The following is a 27412-nucleotide window of genomic DNA, read 5'->3' on the forward strand; positions in this document are numbered from 1 at the left end:
TTTTCTTTCTCCTGTTAAGCTCTTTGATTGTGCCTCTGGTAGTTAATATACCAAATGGTCTTCAGAGGTACTTCATACGTGCACACTGCAGCTAATCAGAGTGCCTTGGCCTACTGTTTCCCTACTTCTGTGTTTTCCACATGTTGACGGGCTCAGTTCAAACACCAGGCCTATCAACTTCTGGAGAGGCATGGCAAAGCTCGGCTCTGATTTGGTCTGCTTCAGAGATTTTCCAAAGGATATCCTGTAGTAGATAAATCATTTCATTAGGCCAGGTTCCCTGTTCAAACCAGGAAGCAGAGGGCCGGCCATGTAGGCAAACCCAGATAATGTCGTTATGGCTGTACTCAGAGCATTTGTAAATATTGTTGTCAGTGTCTTTCACGCAGGTTCCGTCAAGATTGGATTTAAACATAGACAGCTTAATTATGTGTTTTAAAGCTTTGTTTATGGAGAGCTGTTAGGAAGACTGTGAAGTTTTAAATATTGAAATGACAATTTTTCCCCCCAAATGTCTCCTCCAGTTGATCACTCCTCATGCCATCCGTGTGCAGACCCCTCCTCGGCACATCCCTGGTGTTGTGGAAGTCACACTGTCCTACAAATCTAAGCAGTTCTGCAAAGGAACACCAGGCAGATTCATTTACACAGGTAAGAACCACTGCAGATGGTGAGCACAGAACTGCCTTGGTCCTATGGGGTCTTTCCCCTTGTCTTCTATGTCTAAAAGCATATATTTTATTTTACAATCTAGTTAAAGTCTGCTTGCTTTCTTCATTTTACCATATGTATGAGCAAACATGGTGCTTTTATTATTGTATTAAGATTTCATCTAGGTGTCCATGCTGAATGGCAGGATCTGTTGAAATAACTGGTTGGATGCCTAAAGATGCCCCATGAAAAATAAGAGAAGGGGAAAAGAGGTGTAGATAATCCTGAGTTTCTGGATGTTAAGCCACCTTGTTAGGGTTTGTTTGCTTTATGGAGTAGGGTTGTGCTTTCAGGAACAGTACGTCTTTCCTCTAGCCTGTTCACCGCATTTGTATTACATACAATGGGTAGTTTTCATGTTTAATTCTGGGTTGGTGCCTTCTTTCCAAGTATGCTGCATTTTTGTCCTCCCAAAACAGCCTTGGCACATGGATCTGCCTTGTGGCAAGAAGCTGGGGTTTCAGAGTGAATGTGAATTCCCTCCCATCAGACAGACAGAACCAGGCAGCATCGCTGTGGAATTACATCAAGTATAAAGGCTGAATGCCCAATGTGTACTCTAAGAGATCCCTAGATTGTGAAGTGCAAACCAGACACCCAGGGATCTTTTACAATTCACATTCTGCTGCAGTAGGTCTAGGCAGAACCTGAGATCCTGTGGTTCTTAAGAGCTCCCAGGTGAGGCTGATGCTGCTGGTCAAAGAACCACAAGTGCAGTGTGGTTCTGGGTCCTCTGCTTAGTGTCAGTTATCCTTGGATAGTGGTAACTGTCTCCACGAACTGGTCCCAGGTTTCCTTTTCCATTCAGTAAAAGACCACAAGGCCAGACTAAGTACAGAGCGGAAGTTGCTTTCACACAAAGAGATAACAGAGCAGTGACGGGATAACAGTTAACAAATCATAATTATAACAATACAATTAAATGGACGACTTTTATTTTTCTGTAACATTTTACTTCAGAGAATCTTTCCCTTGTATTTCAATATTAGGAGTAAAACCAAACGTACTTCTTAGTCACCCAGTTTCTCTCTCTCTCTCTCTCTCTCTCTCTCTCTCTCTCTCTCTCTCTCTCTCTCCCCCTTGAAATTATAAAAACAATTAATGCATCCTGACCCTTGGAAATGCCTCCCAGCCCTTTAAACAAAATGCAGGTTTGGTGCCTGCCTGACGATTAGTTTTAGTTAATTGAAAATTATAGGATTGACCCAAGAGGAAAATTTTGTTTGCACTCCAATCACTTTTACAAATTAAGGAAAATTACCGCAATTTTGTTTAGCTAAGGTTTCACACTGAGTTCAAGAAATTAGCTCAGCCATCCCAACAAAGTCAGCACTTTGTTAGTGAGCACTTGAAAAAATAATAGTCTATCTGGAGTTTTGTGGTGTATACAAACGAAGCATAGAGAAAGCTATGATGCTTTATAGAAGTAGGCCAAGTGTTTTTAATTAGGCTCATTGGTTCAGCATAAGTTTTGAAGAACAATCAAACTAGCAGATTAGCTGTTTCTTTTAAAGCTAGGATTTCTTGCCATTCATTTTTCCCATGAGAACTTCCACATAGCAGTGTGTGTGTGTGTGTGTGTGCACGCGCGCGTGTGTGTGTGTTTTACAAGTCTCATTATGGGGCTGCAGGAAAAGGACCAATTGAAACTCCTGATACTGTAACATTCCCCAGCATCATTCCAATGGATGGGAGTTTTTCACAATGTTCCCCACTGAACTCGGTGTTCTGGAACATATTTCAAAACCACAGAGGCCAAATGTTTTCTCTGAGAAGTTTGGACTCTGTTTTTGGCCGAAAACATTAGGCCTCGCTGGCTGCTTATTTACTCAGCTATTAAGAACAAGAAAAGGAGAAGAAAAAGAAGAAAATGCTTGTGTGGTGGGAGGTACAGGAGGCAATCAGGCATGGTTTCCGCTTTGGTGACAACGTCCCTGCCCATTAATGGTTCCATTTTGTGGTCAGGTCTCATTTAGAAGAAATTATTTTTAATCAGTCTTCAACAAAATATCCCCTAGAGCCACCTGGCCATAAAAGTTAGAAAAAAAAAAAAACCACCCTCATTAAATTACTTAAGTTCTCAAAAGAAAAGAGCTAGCGATCCATCAATATTTGGAGTTTTTTTAAACACTAAAAAAAAAAAAAAAAAAAAAGAAAAATTGCCATCAATTTAAGAAATCACATCTTAGAAAATCTATAGCACACTGGAATTAAGATTAAAGTGTCAGATTTTCAAGTCTAGAAAAGTAGTTAAGGATAAGAGCAATAAGTTGGCACATATGCGCGTGTGTACATCTGTGAGAAATTTAAGGTATGAAAAAATGCTTCTGGTGATCTGGCCTCAAACTGGGCACCAGATAAGAAACCTTTCTTTTTTTTTTTTTTTTTAAATTATTCTAGGAGAGAGTTCTAACCTCTCCCCATATTGGAAAAATAAAAATCTGAAGAAATTGGCACAACGATTTCCCCTCTGGTATAGTTACTTGGCTGTTAACAGTTATTATGACATCACATCATTTCTAACGAAAGGGAATCTGTGTTCATTGGTGACCTATGCACGGACCTTTTCATCATTAGCATTAAATGCCTCTACCATGCGTTACTTGTTCATGGCTGGGGCTACTGGCCTCTGTGATTCACTCAGTTTACCTCTGCTGTCACCACTTACTAGTAAGGGTATAGAGATGGCTCATAAAACCTCTCTGTTCTTTGTATCCAAACAACTGCTCGGATCATTGTAAATGTACGGCACCCCTCCTTTGTCCACCCACAGAAGTTCACACTTCATTTTCTTTAACATCCATAGTATTTCAAGCTGTGAGACTTGGTTTTCTGGATTGGGTGAGCTAACTCTCTTATTTCTTAGTGAAATATCACTTGGAATTTTTCCCTTGAAAAATATTATTGAGCTGAAAAGTAACACCCCAAACTAAGGCCTTATTGCTGTTTTTAAAGTATGCAAGAGAGAGTTGGCATTTGTAGATGTGAATGTCTCTAAAAGTCGATAACATTAAAAAGAAGAAAAAAGGCAGGAACAGCATGGCCTAATCTATACTAATAAAGGCAGACCTGTTGGGGAGGGAAGAATCTGACGAAGCACAGATTGCCTGCAAGCTGACTCCACTTGTAAGGATGGTAAGCAAGCATACATCTCTCTCTCATCGGTCCTTCAGACCAGAGATGCACGAGGAATCCACAGCTGCTAGTGTGCCATGCCCCTGTGTTTGTCCGATAAGAGTCACAGACTCTGGAAAGTGAATCCTGACTGGATTAGAAGCAGAAAAGCTCACTAGCACTTTCTAGATCTTACTTTATTGTGTCCAGTTATTCTTATGTAAATGTAGGGCAAGGCTGACTTTAGTTTTCAATAAATGCTTTCTAAGAGAAGGAAATACAAATGCTATCTAATCACAGGATTGATTTCAAAGCACTATCATCGTTTCTGGTCAGTCAGTCCAGTGGGAATTAAATCCACTATAACCTCACTGCCATGTAAGGGCTCTCCCTAATACCTTTATTATTCTCACAGCTTGTTTTCTTGAAGTTGTTATGTCTTTAAGTGACTTGGATCCTTTAGAATCGTGATCTCTCCTGCTAGGCCCTAAGTAGTCTTGGAAGCTAATAAAAGACTCTTAGGGACCTTTAGCTGCTTCCTCAAAGTTTTGTAGTTGGTTTTCCTGATGAGAAGTGGCCAATTTCAAATGCATGTTTTGCTTTCATTCTAGTTATTTTTCTGTAAGAGACGTCTCTGTATCTCGAGGAATATGTGACTGGAAGAATGGGCCACCAGGGCAAGGTTTGAGCAGCCTAGGGGTACCCTGAGAGCTGTACACCACCTGATCCCCCAAAAGTTGGTGAAAACCCTGATGAATGATCATCTAACAACTCAGATGTCTGGATAGGTCACTTATCAGATCTTTTCTACCACTGACTTTTCCAATTCTAAACATTTTTCACCCAATTTCCTGTTCCTGTGGAAGGACTAACCCACATTCCTGTGTATTCGCCTGTGAACTAACTTCAAAATGAGAATTCTTCGTGGAAATACTTCCTGTTTGTACCTTGTGCCCAAAATAACTCCACATCCCTTGCCAATGCATAACACATTGCTTTGCACATAGGAGGGGCTATTTTGTCTGCATATGCTCTGTGGAACTTGACAGCTTTTACTATGACTTAAGTTTTCCGTTTTTTTCTCCCTATCCCTCTTACTTTCTTGTTGCTCTCCCATCTCTCCTATCTCCCTTACTCCTTCCTCTCTCTTTTCTTTACTCCCCTTATCCTTTCCTCCCTCACTCCTAAGGGGATAGTACCTCGCATACTGATTGAGTGCTTAGGTTCAAGATGATGGATATAGATTGAATTCTCAGATCTACCATTTACTAGAGAGGTTATCCTTGGGACATCATATGATGCCTCTAAACCACAGTCACTTTATCTTTATAAGGAAATAATAATATACCTTGCTGGGGTTGTTTTTAGGATCAGGGAAACATATGTAAAGTTTTAGGATCACGGAACTGTATTTAGCATGAGGCTAGATACTAGTAGTTTCCATTAATAAATGGTGCCCACTATGATTCATTCCTTTGTTTCTGAGCCCCTACCAGGAATAACTATTTTCCGTGGATTGTTTATCATCCTTGTCCTCTTCCTAGAAATCTAAGAAATGTCTTTTGGGATTTTTAGTAACACAACTATAGGTATCAGTTTAAAGAAACAACACCCATCAACCCCAAATAAAAGGAGCAAAGTGTAAACAAAGTAGCAAGAAAAAGAAATGCATAAGTGTAAATGTAATAATTTGCTTAAAACAAATATTTTCGCAGGAATGCATCACACAGCTAATAAGTTCTCTGGTGTTAACGTTTTTAGAGAATGACACATGCTTGTTCTCTTATTTCTATCTCAGCCCCTCCTCTGGAGGTCCTAGCAACAGGAGTACAGCCTATCACCAACTCTCTTCAAAAGTATTTAGGTTATAATCAGCTTCAACTCCAGCTTCCAGAGTTTTCACCAGAAAGCTGTTTCTCATTCTTGGAAACCTCCTCCACAAAATGAAGGCTGCCACTTTGGGCTTGAACAAAGTCATCAGTTTTAGGGAAGAAGTGGAGAGTTTGCACCTAATGGATCTCCTGCAATTTAGCCTTTTCTTACATAAATTCTTCATTACAGTACACTTCTGAAAAGCCACTTTCATGTCATTACCCTGTGGAGAAACCTTCCCTCTCTGCTCACTGTATGTAAGATGTAGCCCAAGTCCCGATGTTTGGCTCACTGTGCTCTGGGGCTAGGGCTTATGATGCTCCAGTCAAACCGGTTTCCTTGCTGTGCCTCCAGCTCACTTTAGCTACTTTGGATATGGTGATTCACCTGAAGGATCCAGTTCAAACTCTTACCTCTCTGAAGTGTTCTCAGACCACCTGGGTATAGTATACTGAACCCTGGGCTGACAGCAATGAGTCTTGCGTTGTATCCCAGCTTTGCTACTCACTGGCTGTGAGACCTAGGACAAGTTGCTTACAGGCTCCAGAACTGACTTTGGTCCTCCCTGTAACTCATCTTGATTGACTGGGAGAGTCTCTGTCCTTGAATCTCTTTTGCTCCATGTGCTAAAACCATCCCATTCATCATTCACTTCCTTTTGTCCTTAGCTCTCTTGTTCTGTTTGTAGACAAATCATAAAAAGTCCACAAGCTTCATGAAGAAAGAGAAACTCTTCCTCAATCTTATTTTATATACTATGTTGAAGCGATTTGGCTCAGCATTTTACTTGCAATAGGTGCTAATAATTGATTGACCTATTGCCCAGGATCAATGGGTCTTCATTGATTTTTGTGCTCTGGATAATATGGAATGTAAATAAGAGCTGTTAATTAAGAATCTGTCCCTTTCTACTTGAAGTTTTACATTCATAGAAGATAGTTTGTTTAAATGAAAAAATGAGATTTGGCTTATAAATACTTTTCATTTTCTTTTCTGTAAAATGGAGCTATTTTAATAGTACCTTCATCTAAGGAGTAAAAGGGTTAATGTATGTAATGCAATCCTGACAGTACCTGGTCCAGTATGAGTGCTCCCCAAAAGTAAGTGAGAAAAGCAGATAGTGGGTATATATTTTTTTGAAAATCCAAAAAACTAGTCATTAGAGTTTGATGTTATGTATGTGCCAGCTTTGATTATGATTAAATACATTGTTTCTTTCTAGGCATTAAGAATAGGAATAAAAATACCTGTGTCCTGTTCTGATTTTACCACTTCCTTTTGTTACTTCATTCATTCACCTCACAAATGTTTGTGGATTGCCTGTCCTATTCTAGGCAATGTTCTAAAGCAGTTCTAGGCCAAGTCCTAAAACAGTGTTGAGCAAAACCAGACACAATCCCTGTTTTCTTTATTTTAAAGACTAAGAGGAAAATGGATGTTCATAAGTTTACTATTTCAAACCTGGTACGTGTCCAGAAAGACAGAAATAGTGCTTTTGATCAGCACATAATAAAGGAGCCCTGACCAGTCAGTTAGAGATATTTCTCTACAGAAAAAATCACATGAGCTGAAGTTTGAAGGATGACAAAGAGCTAACCCAACAATCATTGAAGGGTGAGGGTAGCATGGGGTTGGGGAATGAGTCTTCCAGCAGAGGGAGCAAATGAAAAGGCCCTAGATGGGAGGAAACACGGTACCTTGGAAGACTGTAAGAATTGTCATGAGGCTGACAAATCAAGAGGGAGGAGGAGAACTGTGAGAGAGAAGGCTGCGAGAAGTAGGCAGGGACACGTGTATGTAAAACCTTATAAGCCATGGGGAGGAGTTTGGTTGTTACCTTAAGAACAATGGACAGCTTTGAAGTGTCTGAAACGACAGGTGGATGTGACCAGGTTTACATTTTGGGAACAAACTAACTCTGGCTTCAAGAAGCATAGGAGACCAGAATGTATCTTGGAAGACCTCTTAGGAGGTCGTTGCAGTAGTCTGGGAAAGAGGTTTGGTGACTTTGATTTGGGTGGCAATCAGTGGAGATGGAACGGAGTGAGAGGAATCAAGAGGAATTTAAGAGGAAAAATGGAAAGGACTTTGAGATGGGTTAGATGTGGGGATGAGGGAGACAGAGGGGTTAAAGCTGCTAGATTTTCGTCTTCCTCAACTTAATGGTAGGGCCATCATTTTCTGTGCATCCCAAGGATCTTGTGAGTATCAATGAAAAAATGGCCATGAAAATATTTTGCTCAGTGTAATATTCTATACATATGTTAATTGTTATAAAGACAAGCCTCAGCAAACTCAGGAAGAATTGGAGAAAGGAAGGCAAGAATGTTTTTCTTTTTTGTCAGATTGTTTTCACTTAGGATTCAGCCGAAAGAGGGCTGGGTAATGAATACTTGACTAGCAGCTCTGCCTTAGCAGTGTCCTAATTGGAATAGACCCAACAAGAAAGAAAAATTCACAGGCTGCTCCTGTCCACATGTCTTAAATATGACTCCAAATGAACCATTTACACACAAAGAAAAGAATTCAAGGCAGAGGGAGTGTTTATTCTTTTTGCTTTTGTGATACAAAGGGTAGGTCCCAAGCTTCTTTTTTTTCCCCCCCACAAAATATGATTTTTCCTGATGAGATGTATGCTGATGTGATCAGTGATTCTGAATCTGCTGGCATTTGTACAGTTAAATACTGTTGGTGCCATAATGGGAACAACAACAACAACAAAGTCACTGAAAGTAACCATTGTACTTCTGTGACAGCTATAGAATGAGAGCCGTTTCTGCAAAGAATAAAGCTGGTCTGAAGGAAGCATATTATTTTGCATATTTTACATATATACTTTCCAAGAAATATGACCTTTATTTCCTATTTGGAGTGGAGTGTAATCAGGACTTGAGTAGCTAGTATAACAGGATCATTAAAAGGGATATTTTCACTGACATTAGAGGTCTAAATAGCCACGAGGCCTTATATATAACCTTGGCTTTTTCCTGTCTACCCAGAGTTAATAAGTGATAAGGCCAGGAGAGAGATAAATCACAGAAATCCCTGTCCAAAGAAAACATATTGACTACAGCCAAGCAAATAACAGACCATAACCAACGGTGCCATTCATCATTCATGTAATAGGGATATAAAGTATTTCCTACCAATGAAACCGTATAGTAGGAAGAGGCAGATAAGCTCGCCCAATCTAAGGCATGAGATTTGGTTATTAAGGAACATGAACTATTTGTCACATGGCTTTAATCTTTAAGATGTGTTGCCATTTCTAAACTATAAATTTCTGGTAAGGGATTAGAAAGCTATTAACAATAAAGGTAGGAACTGAGCTGTATATGTATTCTTGCCAATGTAATGCAACACTGTAAAGTTTTGAACCTCTAATCTTTTTAGTATGATATAACATGATTTGGTTTTCAAAGCCAATAAACTACTTGGGAGTATTCAAGCTTTTTTTTTTTTTTTTTTAAACCGAGCATCATGATAAATTAACCCTTCAGCGTTTGACTATATATCTTGAAACTTCCTCTAATATTGTGGAATAGGAGGAGGAAGCGGAACTCTAAATTTCTTTTCCTCTTTTCCTAAGATGTATTCCAAATGTTTGATGGAGGATTATTCGTTTTTCTTTTTCTTTTTTTTTTTTTTTGAGGCGGAGTCTCACTCTGTCGCCCAGGCTGGAGTGCAGTGGCCGGATCTCAGCTCACTGCAAGCTCTGCCTCCCAGGTTTACGCCATTCTCCTGCCTCAGCCTCCCGAGTAGCTGGGACTACAGGCGCCCGCCACCTCGCCCGGCTAGATTTTTTGTATTTTTTTTAGTAGAGACGGGGTTTCACCGTGTTAGCCAGGATGGTCTTGATCTCCTGACCTCGTGATCCGCCCGTCTCGGCCTCCCAAAGTGCTGGGATTACAGGCTTGAGCCACCGCGCCCGGCCTATTCGTTTTTCTTATCTGTGTTTGCAGTGATGTGGATGCCAGTCCTGTTCATTGTTAAAGTTAACCGAGAGACGTGGAACCCACTAGGGCATTCACTCTTGTTTTTCAGTCTTTATTGCAAAGTTATACATATTGATTTCAGATCATTTAGGAAGCACCAATAAAACATAATTAAAATATTATTGAAATTGCCTACCTTCCTACCAGTTTCTTCTACATAAACACTCAGTAAACATGAGCTATTAATATTGTTTAATGATATCTATTTTGCGGTATTTTTCCTATGCATATATCTGACTTATTACCATAATAGAGTTACATCTTATATCATAGTTATTTCATTTGAAAATACATAAATATTAGGGAGTTATGAATTTAAAACAACTTTTAGTCATTGATAATCCTCTTATGCCCCAGCAGAACCTTATAATGAGATATATCATTATCTTCATGTTAAAGCATAGCCACCTGGAATTTGGGTTCTCCTCTCTTTTTCTTTCTGAAAAACCCACAGCACAGGGTCAATAAGTCCTACACATGGATTATCTGGGGTCAGGATCTGAAATTTATCAGCCATCCCCAACTGAGTGGGTGTGTGTTGCTCCAAGGACCCGATGTCCTGAGAGCTTGGGACCACCTCCCAAAAGAATTTAGCTATATAGTGTGGCACTGCTTCTGTTTTCGAGCTGAACAACCTCCAAGGTAAGTGGATTCCATAATCACGCTGCCCCGCTTCCTGGGACCCACCACGTGCTGTGCTTTTTATAAGTTAAAATGGAACTCATCTAAAACCCTAATGATATCTGAAACGTAATCAAATCCAAAATTGTAACAAAATGTAGGTAAATGTAAGTCCCTCTCTGATCCTCTGTGGCTAGCAGCATTTCCTGCTAGAGCTTTGAGTTCCTCCTTTCTCTCCCCGCTCTTCTGGTTTTCCACTTCAGTGGGCTTTTGACATTTGTTGACTTTTCTCCTGTTATTCTCTCCTATTCCACACCTTTTTTTTTCACACGAACTCTATCTTTTCTCTCAGTCTTCTTGTTCTCTACAATTGCTAAATGTAAAGGAATCCCCCACCCCCACCCCCGTGCCACCCCTGAGAATCTGTAAAGACAAGCTCTATTATTAGCCTATTTTTAAGACCAAAAATCTCAGGTGAAGTGACTTCCTGGGTTATTTAGTAAGTGGAGGAGCCAGGACTTGGACCCTGGTGAAGGGTACCAGAGCCTGCGCTGAGTAAGCCTCCTGGCATGCTACTTTACCTTGTTAATTTATGGAATTACCTGATTCCCTGAAATTAGGTTGTTGGTGATGGGAGAGGGGGGGTTATTTATAGGACACATTGAGTTCTGACAGGAACTGGAGCCTTAAATATTTTAACCAAATTATATAATTGTGAACATAATGCATACTTATATGGAAGATTTTTAAAATACAAAAACGTATGAAATAATGATTATCCATTATTCTATCCCTCAGGGATAATCACTGTTAATGTTTTTGAGTACTTACTTCTAATATAGAAACCATATAGAAGGAAGAGGCAGATAAGCTCTCACAATCTAAGGCATGAGATTTGGTTATTAAAGGACATGAACTATTTGTCACATGGCTTTAATCTTTAAGATGTGTTGTCATTTCTCAACTATAAATTTCTGGTAAGGGATTGGAAAACTATTAACAATAAAGGTAGGAACTGAGCTGTATATGTGTTCTTGCCAATGTAATGCAACACTGTAAAGTTTTGAACCTCTAATCTTTTTAGTATGATATAACATGATTTGGTTTTCAAAGCCAATAAACTATTTGGAAGTATTCAAGGGTATTCAGAGAAGGTACTAAATAATACTCCTACATTTTTATCAGTGAGTCAAAATAGGTTTATATAGTTTTGCATCCTGCTTTGTTGTTTATATTATACACTAAACATTTCCTCTGTTAGTTCAAATTCTCCCTGAATGCATTTTAGTGGGTGTATAATAGTCCATCTGATGGCTGCACCATAATTTGCTTCCTCATTCGTCTATCATTGGACAGCCATATCTTTTCTTTTTAAAGAATTTTTAACATCATTTATGCCAGAATATAGTGTGATTCTAAATATAAGGTGTTCTCCTTTTTTTCTAGTGAAGTTTTGAGCTTCCAGGGCAAGTTAACCATATACATATTTATAGATAACAATATATTATCAAATGTCTACTTACAGTATTTCACATGTAAGTTTTGTTACTTGTACATATCTACTATCACATAATTTACAACATTTACAAATATAACTTCTGCATTTTGGGTTTCCACCATTAATCAAACTTTTTCTACTCATTTTTTCCATCAGGTTTTTTTTTAAATCAAAGTCAGAGCCATTTTTCTCCCATTATAGTCTCTTCTAAGTTGTTTGTGATACACCTCTTTTTAAATCTATGCATGGTGCTTTCACTGGAAATTTTTTTCTAAGCCATAACCATTAGCAATATTTTAAAAACCGATATTTAAAAGGCTTGTTTTGAGGAATATTTATAATGATGAGAGGTCAGTCTCCTTAAAAAGCTACTAAATTTATATTAACTTTCTACTCCTTTTTGTCTTGACTGACTCCTGCACCTCTGTAAACATTATTAAACCACCATTGATGATGAGTATTTCATGCCCCCACCAATTTAAAGTAACATAATTGGGAAAGCATCTTGCCAAAGGAGAGATTTAAAAATACTCAAATATTTAATGAGAGAACTTTTTTGGAGGGCAGGGGATCTGCCCATATGTAGTTCAGCATGTTGATATTTCTTTCCTGTTGCTGGGTCCTCAGCCCTGTGCAATCCTTGGTGTGAGTTCAATTATCTGTACCACATAGTATTTTTGACTTGAGTAAAGTATGCTCACCCTTTTACGTGGGCCTCATTTTATTCAAGGTACTGAAAGTGCAGGTGGAAACCATCCCATTAATATCAGACCTGAGGTTTTCTGCAGTATCTCTCAATGGTGAGAGGTAGACAGAAACTGGTACTCCCTAAATCATGAGCAGAAACAACAACAGAAGAGCAGACTTCCCCTCATACCCACTGCTGTTTGACCTGGCACATGTAATTGTTCATCTTTTTCCTGTTAACATCAACTGTGGTTAACTTCTTTACATCACGGGTGGAAGGCCTCACTTGCTAGGCAGAGCCACCTGGGATCAACCTCGGTGGTTAGCTGCAGGAAGCACCAACTCCCATTCAATATGGAATTAATTTAGATCTTTGTTTAATGCCAAAAATATATTCACATTTAAGTATCTGCACAGAATATGGCCTTCCCATTCTACACACGTTCATCATTTCCTTTTAGTTTTAATTGATTTTTAAAATAGTCAATGAGGCCAGGATGACTCTTTGAGCTTGTAGGGAGGTTTAGATGAAGGGGTGTCTCTGAATAATCTGTTTTCAGCAAGCTTATAATTCTCTACTTTTTTAAGACTAGAAAAATGAAACATTTGCACTCGTTAGTTCAGAAGACATAGGAGGGTTATCTAAAGGTTTAGAAATTTTCCTTAATAAAATTACTAGCATCAAAGCAAAAAAATTGTGATTTACTGGAATGTTCTATATTGGGGGTCAAAGTACAGGCCTGACTACTGACACTATGTGTCTCTTCTTCATCTTAATTTTTGTAGAAACAAGTAAATTTACTTAAATGCATTTTTATAGTTGACCAAGCCTTTCTCATTCATCAGTTCTTTTTTGTTCTTTATGAGGAAAGACAGGTATTTTTAGCCCCATTTTCAGGTGTAAAAATGAGGTGTAGAAAGAAGTGAAGTGGTTCATTTATGGTCATTTAAGCCATCTAGTGATGGGTCTGATATCAGATCTGTATTCCTCCAGGTAGTTGATTATACCTTTCAATATCTTAGATTTTTACACCTACTAAATGGACTTACCCCAGTTTTACTCCACTTTTTAGTTTTCTATGAACATAATTCACTAATTAGACTGGGGGCTTCTAGAACCCCAAGCTACCTCCCCAGCATTGACACTTTGAGTACATGTAGTTCTTTTATTTTATTGACAGCACTATCACCAGCTGATACAATCTGAATTATTTCTTTCCTTCATTGTGTGTAGCCTGTGTCTCTCACTAGAATATAAGCTTCCTGAAGGCGGTTCCTTGTCTTTCTCAACCAATGTATTCACAATGCCCAGCATGGAGTGAGACACAATAAATATTAGTCAAATCAATGCATAAAAAATGTGTGAAGGAATGATTGACAAATCTGACCATAAATATATGGGATGTGAGTCTTCAAGATAATCTAGTTGTCCAAATTATTGATGTCTTTATAGATGGTGAAAACAAGGCTTAAAGAGTTTTAGAGACTTGGCTAAAGTCCCTCAGTTAGTGGTAGATATTTACACCAGATTCCTTTTCTTCCACCTATCAGCCAAGAGCTTGTGTCCACACTACGTGTATTTTCCTTAGACTCAACTAGTTATAAAGAAACTGTATGACTATAGATCTCTAGAATCATGACAGATCCCAATTTGAATCCTGGCCCCAATTCTTACTAGTTTCTTAACTATTCTGAGACTCTGTTTTCTCATCTGCAAAATGGGAATGAGAATATATCACAGGACTGCTGTGAGGATTTGATAAGGTCATGCATATAAAAAGCTTAGTACAGTGTATGGCATATAGTAAGTGCCTGATTAATGGTGGATCTTATCAAAATAGTATCCAAGAGAACATTGTCCTGTAATTCTGAGTTTTAGAAATGGAAAGGTCCTCAGAGATAGCCTGGACCAACCCTAACGTTTTGTAGAGGAGGTAACTGAGGCCTAGATAAGGGAAGGGTCTTTCCCAAACCAACACAGGATGAATTTGCTTAAAAAACCAGAGCAGATCACATATAAATGGATTTACTAATTATTTTGTGAATAATTCCCAAGTATGCAAATATATAAAGACATAACATTTTTGAATGTATATGAAAATCAATCAGCAAACATCACCATGGTCATTTGATAAACTCTCTTAAATTCTCTAAGTTCATGAATCTTTGAGTAAACTCTCAAGGAAAGGGTGAGGTGGTATAGATGCTTAATTCCTTGGGCCTTCCAATATGTGATATGTTTACATAAAGGGTGTCATGGACATCATTATTCTGATCTGTTTACATGCTGTTCTGTCTGTTGACAAAAAGGAAGGGGCTTTTCTTGATCTCTGAGTAAATCAAAGCCCCGCAGAAAAGCCAAGTGCCATTTTCACCGTGGGTGAAGTGGAATTATGGGCATGTCCTTTATCTCATCTTTTTGTGGGAGCCCAGCTTAAGAGCAGGGCATGTCGGACACCAGTACATTGTTGGAAGACCTCATTGGAACTGGTGGATCATATTCCCTGGGTCCATTTGGGGAAGGACTTAGTGGGGTCCACCCAAATATACTGTCCCTGCTGCACTTTTATAATCTAATGCCCAGTGGAGACTTTTGGTGAAATTCCCTCTTGGCCACAAAATGTCTGTGGACCCTCCTTTGTGCCTCAGTCCCTTGGTGGTCCTTGAGGAGATAAGATGTAAAAGCCTTTATTTGGTGATCTTCTGCTTAGTGGGTTTAGAAGCAAACCATCAAGGGCCAATGAGAGAGAACTACTTGGAAGATGATGGTCATCAGGGATAAGATTAAAACCTGCCTGAGAAGAGATCTGTGCTGTGTGCCTGGCTCAGTGAAGTGTGTTGGTTACTGTTTGATGCCTGACAGGCAGGTTGACTGGCTGACGATGAATGAGTCCAGAAAGTGTTGTTAGGCTTGTACTGCAGTTAGAGGTGAGGAGGGTATCATTCAATGTATCCGTGGCATATCCCAATTCATAAAAAAAAATCAAGATTGTATTACATAAGGGATTTCTGCTCTAAACCTTATTTGGGGCTTGTGTTGGGATTCAAATAAAAGGTTTTGTTTTCAGGCCTTCCTGAAAAGGCACTCAATTATTGGTGAAAAGCCAAAAAGGATCAGTTGTCCATTGATGCTACAGGTAGTGAGTAGAGTAAAAACTAAATTATATCTATTCCCCTTTTCCAACTGCAGTTAATTAAGGGTAGCTCATTTAAAAACAGACCTAATTTAATCTCTAATATAAGTATTCAATTAAAGTTGTTCCCACTGCTTTCTTCTCAGAAGGCTGCTTTATACATTTATATATGATGCATTTATGGTGTGAATCCTTCTAAGGATCCAGGTGGTAATAGGAAAGTGCTTTCAGGACTTCCTAATTGCCCAAATTAAATAATATGTATGTAAACGGAGATTGGGGTATAAATTGTGCACTGCAATGCTACAAGGAATTGAGCCCCTATATCCTGCTATCTTTCAGCCAATCAGAATCAAGTGCTCCCCATTTTATTCTGTACTACTTAGAATAGTTTATTGCATTATTAAATACATGTTACAAGAAGCACATTGTTGTTTAAGACTCATTGATTTAAGTAGAACTATTCTTATAAAGTTCCATAGGCTTTTACATAAAAAGAGAAGAGCCCATATAAAATTATAAAACCTTAATGTAATAAAATAGCCTATAATATAATATTCTCCCATTTTCTGAAGAAATCACCAAAAAATTTTAATGAGTTTATTAGAACTACTGTTTGTGAATCCTGGGATGTCATGTCTAATTAGACTTAATGGATTTAAGTATTTCTTTAATGAAATCTCTAGCTTAACTCACCAGGATTATACTCCTTGTCCTCCTGCCCTTAAAATGATTTTACTTTATTTTTATTTTGGGTGGCATTAAAAAGAAATGAAAGACTATGATTCTGCCTCATTCTCAGATGGATATAGTGAAAAATACAGTGCTTATTATGAAGTTAATGTGAATTACCATGTAATTACCACTGGCTGCACTGTAATGATTATTTAGTTACCACTGAGCATTCTCTGCCAAATAACACACATTATTTCATAGGAAGCGTAGAATTAACTCAAGTCATCCCGGAACTCAGGGAGAGAGTATATTCCTGATCTCTTTCATTGAGTGTAGGCACTGCTAATGTTAACATCTAAATAATCAAGCTTGGAGCAAACCGACAGCAGAACAGGATATGAGTTTACATGATTTGATTTGCTGATGTTTTAAACACTTAGCAGGAGACAGCTATAGAAGCCAATTAAATCTCTCCAAGGTGCATAGAGTTATCTCCTTTGTGAGAAACAATTTAAGGGAATTGCATTGGCCCTTTAACTGAGGGGAGAAAAAGCATTAGGAATGAAATTTCAGATGCAAAGTGCTGATCAATCCTGCCTCCTTTTGTGTTTTTCAGCTTTGTGCTGTTTGGGCTGTTGCTATTTTAAAGGATTTGCACTTTTATTTTGCAAGCACAGGGTTATGTTAAACTTTTCTTTGGCTATTGATTATGACGTGCTTTAAACAAGGCATTGTGTCTAAAAGAGTAAAACAAAAGCAAAAACAAAAAACATGTCAGTACATTCTGTCCCTTTCAGATACTGCATCTTATTTAGTGTACCGGAATTCCCAGTTTAAAGTAATCACAAAATTTATGGAGAAACGGATAAAAAAGGTTGTAAAATATCGATTTGAGGAAAATAATAACACAACTCATCTATAATAAGAAGAAAAATGAAGCAATAATTCAGGGGGTATCGAGCGGCTTGCTGCTGGGAGTATTGATCCAGTCCTTTACGGTATAAGACCGCACCTGAGATTGCTCTGAAAGAAAGAACAGCATTCCTTCGCTCATTATTTCTTAGATACTATCGCCTTGTTACATGGGTCCTGCAGAGTTGGAATAGTTGCGGCTGGGAGAGTGGGACCTGCAATAATAATAATAAATAAATAAATAGCTCAGAAATCTATATTGCCTTAAAGCCACCGTGCCTGGTCTTAATAACACATTGGCTCTGGTTTTATAAGTTCTTCATTGCCTTACAGTAGCTAATGACAATTCCTATGTTGTGTGGTTCATTTAGGGGCTGAACAGATCTTCATCTTATATAATGGGTTCTCGTGTTTGGAAGGAATTCCTGTCTTGGCTGTTGTATTTCTTGTTAAGTCACTAAATTGAAAACAATACATTTATGCCACGTCGGGCCACGGAAAATGTTGGCGTTTGCTTTAATGCGGCATTGTTTTACATTTTAAGACAATTTTTGGACTCGGCAGGACTATGATGGTTCCTGAGAGAAATATTTAAATAAATTTGGCCTCAAACTTCGAAATTCAAGTTCATAAGTCATGAATTTCTGATTTGTGATAAACGTGAATTTATTAATTCACCCATAATTTCTAAAGTCTTAAAGAACAAATCTACTTGGCAATGTACTATCATCACAGTGAGGCCTTAAAACGGCAGACTATTTCATTCCCGAAAAATTCTAGGTTCTTTTCAGACTTTAAGATGCTCTTGCAAGTAGTATTGAAGAAACAGGAATATTTTGCTCTCACTTTTTTTTTTTTTTGAGGGGAGGGTGCAATAATATTCAAATTCCAATTTAAAACATTTTGCATAGCTATTATGTTCCAGGCATTTTCTATGTTCTGTGACCCAGAAAGGTGAGGTTCTTGTCCCCAAAACACCTATATTCCAGTGAGAGAAGGAAGGCAATACACAAGAGGCAGAGAAGATAATAATCAGATTGGCAAAAGTGTTAAGAAAGAAATAGGGAGGATGATCTGGTACAGTGCAATGAAAGGAGCTAGAGGACTTCTTTAGACAGCCATGTGTACCTTAGAATTTGTACAGTATACAAATGGATAGCACTGTAAGCCCTCACAGCATCACCCGGGTATACTTGTTTTTATTTCCAAGCATCTGTGGACTTTCCCCAGTGCTCATGCTATGCTATCATTTGCCCAGAAGATTCACTCTCCCTATCCCATCCCCCAGCCACTCTGTGATCATTATCTAGAAATATGAGCTGTACCAGCTGACTATGTTCTCAGCAGATCAAGCTTCCTGAAATTTCAATAAGCATTGATTCATGTCATTGTAGCAGATCCTTGAAATTGTTGTTTCTGTAATATCTGTCTCTCCATTTCTGACTCTAAAAGAAAAAAAAATAGTTCCATGGAACAAGAGGCTTATACCTGGTGTCAATAAAGGTGAATAGAGGGGGAAGGATGGAGAAGCAGAAAGAATAAGACATCTAACTATCAAGACTAACTCCCAAAGCAGCTTTCAATAAACTGCAAAGCACACCCCTCCTTCTTTATCCACATAGTAAGATTGAAAGTCATCACTGAGTCTTAAACTGTGAATATTGAAATTGTGAGATGTATGGTACATTTAGTGGAGACGTTGGTGAAGTGCACAAGTCATTTTAACTTCGTCTTTTAATTTTCAAGATTTATTGGTTCCAAGGGAAGAGAATATTTATAAACGTTTTAGGTATTCACAAAACATGTAGTTGCCAAACAGTGCAAAGAATGAAAAGAAATCATCATTATGAAGCTGGATGATTCAGAAAATGTGGTGATAAATATGGGAGTGACAACATATTATCTCAGCCTTCTCTAGCTCCACATTTTTGAGTCATGATTATCAAGTGTATCACTGCGGGGAGTATGCTAAGTCAGTTTGGAGCTAGAGAAATTTTAGTTTTAAAAGAATAACCATGCAATGTTTGGGAAGTACAAATACAATAAATGATGTCAAGTCAGCTCAGTTTGAATAAATATATATTGTATAATTTGCTTCTGTCTTTTAATTTCTCATAATGAAAAGAAAGTGGCAAGCAACAAGAAAGCAATTAATCGCAACAATGATTACTTAGTTTCTGTAGTGCCTGAATTAAAAAGAACATTAAGATTACTTTTCTAATAGTTCATATGTTTTTTTTTTTTTTAAATCATTGATGTTTTATAAAGGGCAGGTGCATTTGAATTGTTCTAAAATACTAGTTTTTCCCTTGTGGGCAGATTGTCAAAAATTAACTGTTGGCCATTCTGCTGGTTGTTTCATAGTGTAGTCTCAAATTCATGAAGATAAATGTCATATCCTAGCTAATCTATTGTAATCCTTCTCTGTTGTGTGCTTCCTTTAATTTGAGACAGGCCGATTATTGAAATACAAACTTGTGACCGTCACTGTGATTTTCTTACGTGTATGAGTCCTCTCTCATCAGCCCAGAGCTTTGTATTCAGCAGTACCCAGTAGATATTGAGCAATGAATGGATCAAGAGTCAAGACCTTGCCCTCTGGCCATAGACACATTACATTATCACATAAACCTCTATTTTCTTACCTCAATAATGGAGAAAATAAATAAGCATATCTTCTTCACTAGTTTGTTGTGACGATTGAAATAATACAAGTAAAGTACTTGGCACATTATAAATGGTACATATGAAGAACTCAAAAAATGGTAGTTATTATTAAAGACTTCAAGTAGTTCTCAATCTGTGATTATCTCAGAGTTTACTTCCACTTGGTTTGCAGGTGTATTTCCAGTGCCTTGTACTATGCCTGGTCTAGAAGATGCTCAAAAAGTGCTTGCTGAATGAACAAAGCCCCCAATTCTTATTAATAAATAACAAACAGCTACTGCTGCTAACACTCACAAAGCACTTACTCTACCACATACTGTTTTAAGTACTCAACATACTTTTAGACATCTAATCTTAAAAACAACACTACCAGACAGGTACTATTATCACTGTATTACAAATGAAGAAACTGAGTCAAAGAGGTGTTCAGCATTTGCTCAAGGTCATGCAACAAGAAAGTGGTAGAGGCAGTTCTTTTACACAGGCAGACTGGCTTCAGAGTCTAGGCTCTTGTGCGTATAACACGATCTTCAATATTTAGGCACAAAGGTAATGGAAATGTTGCACTCTGCCCCATTTATTCATTCAACAAATATTTATTAATCATCCTCAGTATGTTAGTTATTGGAGATACCACGTACATAATGTGCATAATGAGCAAAGATGTGCATAATCCCTGCCCTCATAGAAATTATAGTCTAACAGGTCTGATTTCCTCAAGTTTCAATTTGTTCCATACTTTCCTCAGTGACTCTTGTGATGAGAGACAGTTAAAGTCTGATTTGATGCAGTAGAAGGGAGGCTATAAACATTTGCAGGAAGGAGAGTGCAGGGGTAAGCCTAGAAGGGAGACAGTTAGGGTGGTATTGTACTAATCATTACGGGATACCCAGCATACAGCCCACCTTCCCTTTAGAGTATATAGGATGTATGCATGTAACATGCCTTTTGAAGCCCTGGATGCTACCGAAGCCCTTTTCCCCTCTCAAATTTTTTAAGCAGATGTGTGGTCTTGCCGTCTGTACCACCACACGGACATTCGGGTCCAAACTGAGCAAAGCATAGCTCCAATTTAGCCACAAGGAGGCAAGCTCGTGGCTCAGCCTGTGAAGGGTGTTGGGGTATTTGGAATGAGCCCACTTTGTCTTTTTTTTTTTTTTCAGCATGAAGGTCAGAAGTCATGTTTTTTTACAGAAAGGCTCCACTAACTTTATGTTCAGTGCCTCAACTTCAAGGCTACAGGAATTAGTGCCTATGTGTCCACATTTTAAATTTGTGGCAGAATGTCCTAAATCCATAGGCACACACAAACCATGGCACATGCATAAATTTCACACTGCTCTGCTTGTCTCTCCAGTTTGAATTTGCCCTCTTCATTATTTAGTTAATTCATTTGTTCATTCTTTCATTCATTCATCTATTTCTTTATTAAATGTTTACTGGGAAATTTAAAAAAATGGCAGCTGCAAGGATAGAGTTTGCAAGTTAAGCACCACAAGCACAATGACTGGCAGAGAGTTAAAGTCCTGTAATGGTTGTCAGATAAGTGGATTGATGAAGGAATAAAAGGGGAATTCGAAAACCATTACATTTATACTTCAAGAGGTTATTTTTAATCAGGAATGGATTCAAGTAAAATATTCTAAGTAATTTTTGAAGAATGAGTAAGTTACTCAATTTAAAAAAAATAAAGGGGGCAAAAGAAAAAATCATATTTGTCCCAGCAGGATTCAGTGATTTTACAAAACAAATCCATTGATCTAGACTCTCCTAGTTTTGTCTACCTCTTCCTGTGATCACCAGTCAAGATGACTGATTACCCTGGGAAAGGCGCTATAGACTATCTCATAAACAGAAAAAAAAAAAAAAAAAAAAAAAAAATCTCACACTTGGTCAGAAGGCAGCCCAAACACTTCATCTCCAGAGGCTGGGAAAGTTGATCTGTGGTTGAGATTTGGCCAGAGGGAAAATGCCTGCCAGAATGAGAGCCTGGAATCTGGGGGGCTCAACCAAGATGCCAGTAGAACTCACCTCAAGAGCCCAACACATTCAGGAAGTTAGCACTCAGGGCCAACTACAGAACTTACTAAGGTTTGCTGCTGAGCTCTTGAGCTGCTGAAGTACCACTGACATTTTGGCCAAGTTAGGAAATTTTAGAAAGGGAGCCTTAAAAACAAAAATATCTCATTTCACACTTTGCTTATTTCAATAGGAAAACTACCAGATGTCTTTACCCTATTTCATTCAGAATCATAGGTGACCTTTCACCAAATTACGTTTTGAATATTTGGGTGCTAGTGTTCGCTTCCACTGAAGGCCCTGTCCCAAATTCCCTCAAACACAGAGGTTCTCCCAAAATCCTCTCATGGCAACCATTTTCCACAAAGCCCCTCTCCCTCCAAGGGCCTCGTACCAAGGCCCTTGCAGGCCTCAGCCTTTGTTTTCTTTTTTAAAATTCTGTGGGAGTTCCAAGTCCATCAAATATCTCAAAATGCCTTCACAATCCCTGTCTTTCTTTCCACTTTTAGGCCTTCAGCTAGTTAATCCCAATAAAGATTTAGGAGCTTGAAAATAAAATGAACTTCCTAAAGTAGAAGTAAGTCGATTGGTCTCTTGAATTTCATTCTCTGTCTTTTATTGAATGTCAACTATGTGCAAAGTGTGGTGCAAAACGCTAAAATAGGAGACAGGTGCAGAGCAAGGATGAACAGGAGGCAGGCTGTGCTGGCATATGATGCAAATCAAAGTGACAAAATGCTCTGGTAGAAATCTGGGTAAATGGCTAGGGAGAAGACAGCCTGACCTGGGAGTCCAGGGAACTAGAGAAGTGGGGAGGGGATATGGCCATGGGGCTCAGAGTAGGAAAGATTACTTTCAATGTGTGTTTTCTACTTTTTCCCTAATTACTGAGCTCCATCTTCTTAAAAATGGGCAATGTGCAGCCTTTATATGTGGGGGGAAAAAAAAAACATTAGTTTATAAGAAAAGTAGGTATTATAAGAAATAATAATCATCATCATCTATCCCCTTTTAATTTTACTTCTCAGCCATAATATGTTCTACCATAGTCCAGGACCTTATACAAATGATTTCCCAAACTCATTGTTGGCATTGTCCCTCTCTGTCCTCTTAATTCCTTATCTCCCTGACCTCTCATGAGAGATTTGAAGTTACTTAGGATAGTTTTATTTTCTTTATCATGCTATGGAAAATCCTGAGCACTCACTTGAATTCAATTTTGAGTAAGAAAAATTCCTTGCAATTATAATTGTTTGCATTGAATTGAGTAGCGTTTCCAATATTCATCCATTGTCACCTAAACACTTTTGTTTAGAGCAAAATAAGGTGCTTATTACAATGAGTCAAATATTCGGGAGTCTTTGTCAAGTCAGGATGGTGCTTTTGATCTGGCCAAAATGTAGTATATGCTAATACATTTTCTAACTAGAAAAAATCCAAATCTGGTATCATAGATTTGGAATCAAGGCTGGTGGGTGGCATAGGTTGAAGAGGCTCTGTTGGAAAAGATATTGAAAGAATAAATGAATGAATGAAGAATACTACAGCCTGGATTTAAGAGTAAACCGTATCCCTTGCTTCCCTCTCAAGATGGCCTCCTGTGGATTCTTAGATTATTGAAGCTTTGGAGCATTTTGCTAGGAAATCCTTTCTTTCTATTGCAACATTGTGGCAATCAGGCTGCACTGTCATTTGAGCACTGGGGACTGAGATGTGTGTGAATGCTGTGGTCAGCCAGGTCTGAGCTCAATGAAAAGTCATTGCCTGAGGGTTACATAACTTGACTGCTACAGGTAGGGAATGGCCTTTCACCAACACCAAAGATTTATTGACTTTTGTGTGGGAAAAGTCAGCTTTTATATTTCAAGAGAATAAATCACCTCTTGTTAATCGTGAAGCCTTCAAAGTCTATTTAGGATGGTGAACTTCTGCTAGAGCTTCATGCAGTAATATGTAAAATATGTAGTTGACCAGAAGTTTACAGTTTTGACTAATAGAATTATTAGTCAATGAGTAATACTTCAAGTTTGCCAAGTCCCAGTTTATAACTGGACCTTCATAAGCCAGCCTCATGTTCTAACAGTCAGAAGCACTCTAGACTAGCAACTTTAAACCCTAGTTAGAAAAAAAAAATTAGCAAATACTATATTTTGGCCAGAAAAGAAAATCTAGGGCTATAACATTTTACCAGGGACTCATGTTAACATTTGGTCTACAACAACTTTGTTTATAGGATACTCATGCAGGTAAGCTTTGTGGTTGTCACAATATGTCTGAAAGGAAACATTTTTTGGAAGTAGAAATTTGAGAAAATTTCTGGTGCTATTAAGTAACATAGGCCGTGGAGAATTTGATCAATGAAGATCAACAACTTTGATGAAATAGTTTTTACCTGAATAATGAATAATTTATTTTGCCTAACAGTCTACATTGCTAAAAAGGTGAAAGCCGTGGTCAATTTAATGAAGAAAAGTGCATTCACTCGAAGTTTTTGGCAGAAAGGAGAAAAAAATATCTAGTTGATTGATTTCCTTAATTTGCTTTCCAGCTGGTGGTTTTGGTGTGGTAGAGACACTTCATGGGGTTCCTGCCTTTAGTTATGCTAGTTGTAGCAGACCACTACCTTGAATCAAGAAAGCATGTTGGTTTAAGATTAGAGCCAGAACCCATCAGAAGGCTAGAATTTCTTTCCACTAAAAATTCCTTTATAAATTCTTGTGTTTTGTCCTGTTTCCAGGTATATGTTTAAATGGTTTCAAAATTGATTGCTTTTAATAGTTCTTTTGTTGTTGCTGACAGTTGTGAAGATAGTAAGACGGAGATACACACAGCCTTTTCTTATTAACAGATTTCCTGTTATACATGTATTAAGATTGTCGGCTTCTACTCCTGTTTCCTTCTTTCTCTCTCTCTCTCTCTTTTTTTTTTTTTTAAGCTTTCGCTTGTTTCACCAGAGGGAGAAAGACTAGCTCAATTGTATTATCCTGTTACATTGCTTAAATCATGTTTAGACAAAAAAAAAAAAAAAATTACTTTCTGCTTTCTTACTACAGTTCATGATTTCCATTTTGTAAGGCATCTTTTCTAAATTTTGTGCTTTATTATTTTTGCGGTGTTGAGCGAACGAAAACAAACTCTAGTTCATAATTCACTCTAAAGAACATACCCTTTCTTTCTATTTTCTTGTTAAAACCAAATTGTGTGCAATTTGTAGGAAATTGAAACCACATTTTTCACTTAACTTTCCAAAATTAAAATTTATGAGGAAAAAGAAGCACTAAAACAGTTACAATCTGGTCATCTATAATTATCTGTGTGGTGTGAGCAGTTCCACATTTGAAAAAAGTGACATGGATAACTTATCAAGATTTTACAACCATGGGACATTTTACTTCTTATTTGCTGCATTGGAGCCAAGATCTCCACAAAATGCTAAAAGTTACACTGTCAAACGTTTAAAAGTTACATGGGTGAAGAGGAGTTTTGAAATGTATAGAAAACAATGGATAGTATCTAAAAACAGTTGTTTTCCTCCCTCACTCAATAATGAAATGTATTACAGTAAAAATCTGCCATTGTAGACTGTTCTTATTTCCAGTATTGTTCTTGATTTCAGTTACTTTAACATTCTCTTGTCACGCTCTACCAGGTAGGAGAAAAACCACAGAATTAGCGAGATGAACTATTTCTGTTTATTGGTGGTGCCATTGTTGTTTTGGTATCTCCACTTCTAAAGCTGTCTGCATCCTTATAGATTTCCTGAGAAATGGATCCTTGAAGACATTCAAGTCCTAAGCTGTGATTTTTTTCTCTTGGAATAAATAATTTTTCCCCTTTTAATCTTGCCATCTAATTGTTTCTAAGTTAGAATCTAAAACTTTTTACTATTATAAGAAATTTGGTACTTCAATCCTAGTTCTTAATAGAGGGAAAGTTCATTTAACAATGACTCCTTTGTGGAAATATGCTCATATTTAGACAACTTGATGCAGCTGTGGTGAAGTCATTTGTGTTTTCATTCAGTAAATGTTTACTGAGTATCTATTTAGTTTCATGTCTTCTGTTAGAATCTAAATATAGAGTGGGGAACAAAACACTACAAATAGTACCGCACATAGTAATTACTCCCTTGAACCTTAGCATGATCAACATCATTCTGGATAAAAATGTATCGATGGACAGATCTTTGGCAGTACAAAAAAATCGTCTAAAACCACTACAATCCTGAGTCTCGACTTAAGCTCAACTGAAATTGTACCCTTGCCGCAGCAACTTACAAATGCTCAAATGTTTTATAAATATTTTGGCCATGTCCATTTCTTGATTTGTAAGTTTATTCTGATCAATATATCAGAATTTTAAAAACGTATTCATTTAATGGATAAGTACTTATTGTATAACACAGTCTTCTAAGTGTTTTACAAATATTTAGCCCATTGAATCCCTGAACATCTTCTATAAGGAAGGCACCTGACTGTCCTGATTGAACAGGTAAGGAAACTGAGACATAGATTAAGACATTTGCCAGAGTTACTCAAGTAGTGAGTGGAGGAGCCTAGCCAGACCGTCTGACTCCAGAATTCATTCTCCTAACTGCTCCATTGTACTCTTTCCTCAGTACTTCAATATTTCTATAACTACATATGTCTTTTAAAAGTGTGATGATCCCTGAGTGTATGATGCTTAGACATATCTGGTAGGATTCTGCAGACAGCTTACTCTGCCTGTAAGTGGGCAGGTTCCAAAGAGGCATCAGTAGAGGAGTCCCTGGCATGTGAAGGCCCTCAGGTCATTATGAGCCAGGGGCAAACGAAACATGTGTCCTACCTTCCATTCATTCTAAGTTGTTCATTCACCCATCTCTCTAATACTTGCTTAGATATAAAAATAATATGTGCTAATTTAGAAAATTTAGAGAAAAACAGGATAGAATTTAAAGAGTTAAAATCATCCAATACCCATCACCCAGAGATAACCGCTAAAAACATTTTTGTGTATTTCTTTCATATTTTTCTATATGTAATATATATGAACATTTTCTTCATATTTGTGGTTATACTGTATATGTGTTTACACACACAATTTTATATCCTGTTTTTTTTTACATAGCCTAATAAGCATTTTCCCACGCATTAAAATTTCTTCATAAACATAATGTTAAAAGGCTGCATCATCTCCCATGGTGTGGATTCACTATATTTATTTATCCATTCACTATTGCTAGAAATTTGTTTGCTGTTTTCTCTAACTTTGATGCTTTAAAAACCATTGTAATTTGTGGTAACTAAATGTTCTATCCCTTTATGAAGATTTTTTTTAATGCCCTATTTTTTTTGCAAGTGGTAGATTTTTTTAAAAAACTTTTGAAATAATTTTTTCATATAGTGCTTTTATTATTTGCACTATAAAATGATGCTATAAAATATAGAGTAGAAATAAAATATGCCCAAGTGTACACATGAACTGACGATTAGTCTAGGAAATTATATCTAGCCATAAAGTGAGAA

General features: G+C 37.7%; 1 protein-coding gene across 13 annotated transcripts in view; it reads left to right on the forward strand.

Moving 5' to 3' along the window:
* The window catches only part of LOC105482354 (EBF transcription factor 1), a 411036-nt gene that overhangs the window by 328788 nt on the left and 54836 nt on the right, over positions 1-27412 (forward strand). For all 13 annotated transcript variants that reach the window (XM_024792976.2, XM_011742390.3, XM_024792977.2 and 10 more), the window contains exon 10: positions 525-651. In XM_024792976.2, coding sequence (XP_024648744.1) covers positions 525-651 — 127 coding nt within the window. The remainder of the gene's footprint in view (positions 1-524; positions 652-27412) is intronic.

The sequence above is a fragment of the Macaca nemestrina genome, chromosome 6 (genome assembly GCF_043159975.1).
Source record: "Macaca nemestrina isolate mMacNem1 chromosome 6, mMacNem.hap1, whole genome shotgun sequence".
Lineage (NCBI taxonomy): Eukaryota > Metazoa > Chordata > Mammalia > Primates > Cercopithecidae > Macaca > Macaca nemestrina.